We start from the raw sequence: 7,156 nt of genomic DNA on the forward strand, positions 1-7,156 counted from the left end.
CTATTTTCTGCTGTTTCTCTGTCATATGCTTTTCCACCTATCTGATCCTTGTCTAATTGACAAGAGCAGTCTCATAACCTGAGGGCTGCAGAAGGAGCAGCAGCACGGAACGCCATGTTTCATGTATCTCTCATGAGGACTGAGACCCACAGATGTGTTATGATGCTTTTATCCAGCCTGGATCTCATAACACAAACAATTACTAGTCCCTAAAATAATCTTACAGAAATATGTCTGGACAGACAAAGAAATTATACGTTCTAAATTGAAACAGGCACTGGGATGTGAATTGGAAAAGGATGTGTTGGAAAACAGTGATTTTTATTTTATTTTATTCTTTATCTCTCACTGCTCCAGGATTATACAAAAAGCAGTTCATAGATGCATAAAATACTGTATTTCAACTCAAATAATCAAAAATTCTTTATGTTTATGCTTGACTCTCTTCCTTAGCACACATTCATCACTATCAATGAAAGAAAAAAAAAGAAGTGAATCATATGCCTTCTGTTATTCCAGAGCACCAGGGAGGGAGTTTGGGTGAAGTATCCCATTTTATTGATTTTAATTCCATTAATACCTTATGACTGGCTGCTTGGCAGGCTCTCCCAGGCTAGTGGCCATGCACGTCTGTTTTTATAGTGGATTTGATTGGACATCCTTATCGGGTGGCAGCAGGCAGGAAAGGGGACTGGAGACCGGCAAAGATCCACAGCGCTGGCAGCCAGGCTGCATGTTTGAAACAACAAGCTTCAGATCAAACATGATCAGTGTAGGCTGCCAGCACAACCGAGCCATGTTTGTGCACTGCATTGTGCATGAGCTCATTTCTGCGTTTGTGTGTGATGGTGTGGGAGGGACACTCTTTTACTTTCCTGGCACCTGATGCATGCACACTGAACTCACGTCAATCCCAGCAATTAGTAGATTCAAACGAATGAATGGATTAAGTCATGCCATCACATGGACTTTTCCTCTGTATATATGTCCAGCACTCAGCTCCAAGCAGTGGCAGAAAATATCCGACCAGTGCGTAAATGCGCCGTGAGACTGTGCATTAATATCAATTTTGCCATGTATTTGGATCAAAGTCAGTGAGACACCGCCGTCACTGAAAGTCATGCCCTCGCTCTGTTTGCTTGCCAGTTCGCTGAGGCTTGGGCAATGTTGCCTAGTTTTCTCGTTGCGTGGAAACTAAAAGGCTGCTCTGAGTGAGAGCCCTGGAGTGAAGGGGCATTTCCACTGGCGCGTCGTAGTTTCCAGAGCGGCTTTCGCCGCAAGTTTGACGAGCTGCAGGAGGACTTACTGGAGGCGAACCAAAATATCGAACAAGTCGCTTGTTGGAAAGCGCACTGATCTGGTGGAAGATATTATTTTTGGACACTTGCCTAGAAACGCGCCATGGAAGGAAGAGGGAAAGCAGCAAAGACGTGAGTGTTTGTGTTTGTGATACTGGCCACGATGCATGTGTTTTTTGTTCTTTGTGATAATTTATGCAGCTAATCCCCCCCCCAAAAAACCAAAACTCCCCCCCCCAAAAAATCGCCGTTTAAACAAAGATTTTAAAAACGTAGCTGCTGTTGGGAAAAGGCGCTTAATGATGCTGACTATAAGCAGGATGAAAGACAAACTTAACAAAGGTATCGGTTCCACGAGGTATCACCTTTATCTGCTTTCAGTTCATTTTAACCAGATGCTTGTACGTGAGGAAAACTGGTATTTCTGCAGGACCCGGTAGCCGGTTTAAGCCACTCATTTTAGCTCCTGTGATGTCAGCTGGTGTTGTCATTATCATAAATTAAAGTTTAAAACTAATGGCATCACCAGGCTGTAAAACTTTACGTTGAGGATTTGAAGATTCAAGTCAATCTTGAGGATACACTGATGAGTCAGTGACACAGTTTTCTAATCTCCAGCACGGAGTGAAAGCCATTGCATCAGAAGAGCTGGCTGCTCGGCAGTATTACTGTTTACTGTACTGCTCTCTAAGTCAAGTCAAAAAGATTTTTATTTGGAAATGGAAATGGAAATCTACCGAGTGCAGTGTTTTGCTGCACGGAGCCAGAAAAGTGTATCCAGAATAGGGCTTCATGAGCTGAAATCAGTGAAATAATATTTGGCCTGCATTAAAAGGACCAATCCAAGTTAAACAGGCTATATCGAGGATGTTCATTTGTCCTTTCCTTGTTGCTGTTTACCCAGGCCGCCACAAATAACTGTCAGCTCAGGGGAGAGTGGGGTGAATTGTGCCAGTTTTTAGTTAACGTGACTTTAAAGCGAGGCCGTGACAGTAATGCTTTCAAATAAAATATGTACATATATTTTAGGATGTGGTGCATCCTTGGGCACAATCACTTTGAATCGGAAATATAGTATTTAAGAAATACAGCTTTCTGGAAAAAAAAAGTGGCACAGCATGCCCCTGGTGTGGGGTAAGTTGTGCCTTTGGAAAGAATACCTTGTGGTAAATTGTGCAACTGATTATAAAAGATTCTTTGTGCATACTCAAAAGCCAGTTCAAGGCATTTCATGGGACTTAGACCATAAAACATTGCTTCTAGTGCCTTTATATATTCTGCCAGTTCTTTCTCCTATGCTCATCAAAGACTTGATTGGCAAGTCCAGTTCTTCTCTTCTCACTGTATTGTTTTAATGTCATCCTGCATATGTTCATCCTCCTTGCCACCTGACGAATGGACTCCCCCTTCTCCATGTCCTCTAAAGGAGTGGAAACCCTGCCTGTCCTCCTCATTATAACTCCTTGGCATGATAGTCTAGTATTAATTGTTGGTCTGAAATTAAGATTGTAGTATAGTTTTAGTGGTAAACTGTAGAAATAAAAGCTACAATTACAATAAAATAATATATTTAAAATATTCATAATTGGGGGTGAGTTGTGCCACTGACACAGCTTAACCCAGGCCCCTTGGCACAAATCACTCCAACCCTACTATTTTGGAAAAAATGCATCATCCAGCAGTTTTGAACTAACATCATGCTAGCTGTGTGGACGCAGTGTAGCTTGTCAAAGCATTAAAACATTTGTGCAATGTTTTCAAACTTGTCTATAACTGCTCAGACAAATCAACCGAAAAACCTTGAGCCTAGAAATTTTACTTTGAAAACCGAAAAACTGTTGTTTTCTTAACTTAAATGTGCTTAATTCTCATGCAGTGTCGTTCCCTTCTTTGCAGGATAAGTGAAATGGCTGACTGTTCAAAAATGTGTGGTCACATGACCAATTTCTTCTATGGTTCCCTAGAAACAGGGGGTGGCACAACTTCCCCACTGGCACAAATCACCCCACTTTCCCCTATTTAAAATTCACGTGGTGTTCGCAGCTGCCGCAATAGGCTACTGTTGTGAGACTACACACAACAGACACTAACATATATGAGATCTTAATGACTCGGATGTCTGGGTGTGTGTGTCCACGTCATTGCTCCATATTAAAATGGTCCCAGAGTGTGCGCAGGCCTGACAGCAGTGAATTTAGGAAGTGAGAGATTGACCTGTGGCTGCAAAAGCAATGCATTTGCAGTGCCAGCTGCATCGTTATTTATCACATTACGTTAAGAAGACTAACTGTTCCTAGAATATTTGCATGCATGCAATCTTTTGCAAATGCATTACAGATTTTTCTTAATTTTTTTTTATTTTTGCAGACCTGTGCCCCACCCTGCTACTCATCCAGCTTACACCATGTCTACTGTCTTGATCTTATTTACAAGTGTCCCTTGCATTTTCCCTCTCCTGCCTATCCTTTCTCTTCCAGCTGTCTTTGTCAGCTGCCTCTTTGGCTTACTAACATCTGCCCTTTTCCTCGATCTCTCATTAGTGTCACGCAATGTTCTCTGTGCTGTCACTGCAATGTTACCCCTCTCCTTAAATCGTTGTGATATCATTCTTTCTCTCACAACCCTGTGCTTGTGTGTCCAATTTCCCCGTCTCACCCACATGCTTTCCCCATCTCTGTCACCAGCCCTTTTACTTCTGCTCCCCCATTATCTCTCAGCCAAATACCAGGCTGGCATGCTATGTGATGGGAAAAGTACTGCCTTTACAGAAGCATAACACTAGCCGTACAAGACCCTTAATTTCCTTGGGTTTTAAGCTTTTCTGTCGTGCTGTTTTACGTTCTCGTACACCCTGCTGCCACAGAGTGCAGAGGGAAATCCTTTGAAAGTTGCTTTGCCTGGCCTTGATGAAGATGGATAAATGGCATATCTGAAGGAGGCAAACCGCAGCAGTCAGTGCTTAATAGCACAAGCTTCGTCTGTGCTTTGCATCAGTCTCCCCAAATGGCTCATTACTGAGGTTGTCTGACACTCATTTGTTAACTAGTGTGCACTGAGGGTTTTAGCTGCATCTCATGTACACACCACCAGTGCCACTACTCCCAACCCCCCCAGTCATGTGATACTTTGAGGTACTTAGAGATCGATTTCATTTTTAATCTTGGTAAGTGGATCTTGCTCAGTCCCTGACCATTTTGGAGAAATTAAGCAGCCTGGTGAATTCTTCTTTCTCTTCAAACAAGGCAGATCATCACATTGTCTGTTTAGTTGTTTTGGGGGCATTAGCATTTACCTCAGCATAAGGATTGGGTGGCCAGCGCTAACGTTACACTGACTTAAGGAGTTTTTCCTGAAGAGGATTAGTAACAGGATAGGAGTAAGCCCTTATCAGCTATTAATGAAGTGTATTAAGGTGGGTTGACCTGCAATTTTCAAAGACTTGCCTACAAAATATAAAAGTTTTATCATTTACAGGACACAAAGACAAGCTCTTATCTCTGTGTTACTTGCACTTCCCAGTAAAACTAGAACATGTTAAATAAAAAATCTGGAAATGTGACAAAAGACGTTAAAGAAAAAAAGTTAAAATGTAGGTGGAGTTATGTTTTGTTTAGAACATTTTTTTCCCTCTTAGTGTCACACTACTATGTTAATGCCCGTCTATGTGTACTGAAATAGCCCTGCACTGCAGGGATGTCAATTATAAAAGAGGCACAGTGACAGCAAAGTATTTTCTTAGCTTGTTTATTGTGCTGGGATGAAGGGAATCTTTGATCCTTTGAGTTTCTTGGAAACACCAGTTGATGCCAGTTGGCAACACGCTGAAATGAGCGTACAGTATTCCCGCTGCCTCCACAGTGCAATTAGATAAGCTCCTGTTGCTCCCTTAAATAACATCACCGCTTCTGAAGAACATTTACAATCATCAGTGTTTTACAAAAGAAACGTTTTTCACTGTACAAGGTGCTCTTCATTTCTTGCTTTCAGAAGGTAAACTTCCCACAGCCTGTGTCACTTTCTGTTGTTTTTTTATGCAACAGGTTCAACAGTTACTGGGGAGGTTGACGTGGACTTCAGCCCTCAGCTGAGGTGGTCCTCCCTGGAGCATGCCCACCGTATCCCACAATGTCCCTTCTTGCAGACTGGCTGCTACGCCACTCGGTGGTCATGTGTTTGCTGCTGCATAGTTTGGTGCTAATGACCTTCTGCTTTCATCATGCTGCCACGAGTTGCTCCAAGAACTGCTACTGCACCGAGAGCGAGAGTGGCGGCAAGACGGTGCGCTGCAGCAACCTGCAGCTCACAGAGATCCCGCAGGATATCCCCAATGACACACGACGTGTCTACCTGGATTTTAACCTCCTCACCACAGTTCCAACAAATGCTTTTGCCGGTTTAACCCAACTGGTTGAATTAGACCTTTCACACAATGAACTAAGTGAGTTAGAACCAGGTTCGTTCAGAGGCCTCGGCTCCACGCTACAGTTCCTGGACCTTTCTTCTAACAAGTTAGGAAACTTGACCCCTGATGCCTTTGAGGGGCTGCGAGCTCGCGCCAACCTAACAAACAATCCGTGGCACTGTAATTGCAATTTGCAGATGGCCATGCCTCGTGTGGACCTGGAGCCTGCATCACTGACAGGCGTTGTGTGCCACACTTCAGAACCTGAGAAAATAGGAGTTGAAGGACTTGCCTTCCTGTTGGCACCGGACATAGACCTCTGTGTGGAGATGAAGAGGACTACAGATGTGGCCATGCTGGTTGTTATGTTTGGCTGGTTCACCATGGTCATCTCCTACCTTGTCTACTATGTCAGGGCTAATCAGGAGGACGCACGTCGACATCTGGAGTATCTCAAGTCACTGCCCAGCAGACAGGGCAAGTCAGAGGAATCTTCCACCATTAGTACTGTGGTGTAGGACTGATGATGGAGCTTTGCGTGGGAACTGAAATGGTATCCCACAACAAATAGGACTGAGGTACCGCCCAGCTGTTGTCACGGAGCCAAGTTGGGCAATAAAACATGTGCCTGCACAAGAAAACCAGGCAACCTAGCCCAGATGAATAATTCATGTTTCAGCAGCCCATTAGGAGTTTTCGTTGGGTGAGTTGATGGTTTAGTCTGCGCGCTAAAGAAGTAAAAGCTGTGGCATCTTTTTTCTTGAACTCCAAACATGGGGATACAAATAGAATTTATCCAGTGGTGCATGCACATTGATGTACCTCTCTCACAAACAGACAAGTGAGGAGGAAGCATCAAACAGCAATGTAAACTGTAGGACAAGGCAACACTACAGTATGGAACTCTGTACATCTGTTTCCCATTAAAGTCCTTACAGTATTCACCACTATAATATAAGTGAAGTGTTGTTTTGGGGGGTTTCTTATATTGAACTGAGCTGAAAATATATACAGCATTTGGAAAAGTCACTCTTTTGCAGATGCATCACTTCTCATGTCTCCCTGCAGATGTATGCACAATGAAGCAATACTCAGTTATTCTGTGATGAGTTTGATAGCAGCTACAGTACCAGAGCACCATATCGATGAGAACAGTCGACGTCCACCTGGCTCTACATGTAGGGAGTACTTCACAGAAAACTCCTGCTACCTTATGCCTTAAACAACATGTGCATTCAACACGTGTGTGTGTGTGTGTGTGTGTGTGTAGGAATGTCCTCTGGCTATAACTGCATATAAAAAGACGTGCCTTTTTCTGGTTGTTAAAGATTTAAGAGGATAGATTTGAGAGATTTGGTGGTTTATCTACTTCTTAACAAGCAACCTTTGCAAAGTCATGACAATTATAGCCTACATGATATCACAAACACATTGAAGCTCTGGAAAATGTGCTAAT

General features: G+C 43.1%; 1 protein-coding gene across 1 annotated transcript; it reads left to right on the plus strand.

The window, feature by feature from the left end:
* Positions 1–730: 730 nt before the first annotated feature.
* Positions 731–6,652, plus strand: lrrc3ca (leucine rich repeat containing 3Ca). Its single transcript, XM_004562406.5, has 2 exons — positions 731–1,430; positions 5,339–6,652. The coding sequence occupies exon 2, from the start codon at positions 5,424–5,426 to the stop codon at positions 6,216–6,218; it is 795 nt and encodes a 264-aa protein (XP_004562463.2). The 5' UTR covers positions 731–1,430; positions 5,339–5,423; the 3' UTR covers positions 6,219–6,652.
* Positions 6,653–7,156: the final 504 nt, after the last annotated feature.

The sequence above is a fragment of the Maylandia zebra genome, linkage group LG8, assembly GCF_041146795.1.
Source record: "Maylandia zebra isolate NMK-2024a linkage group LG8, Mzebra_GT3a, whole genome shotgun sequence".
Lineage (NCBI taxonomy): Eukaryota > Metazoa > Chordata > Actinopteri > Cichliformes > Cichlidae > Maylandia > Maylandia zebra.

Excerpts from the sequence above, each read along its gene's own strand:
- lrrc3ca (XM_004562406.5), top strand. The coding sequence starts at position 5,424 with ATGTCCCTTCTTGCAGACTGGCTGCTACGCCACTCGGTGGTCATGTGT.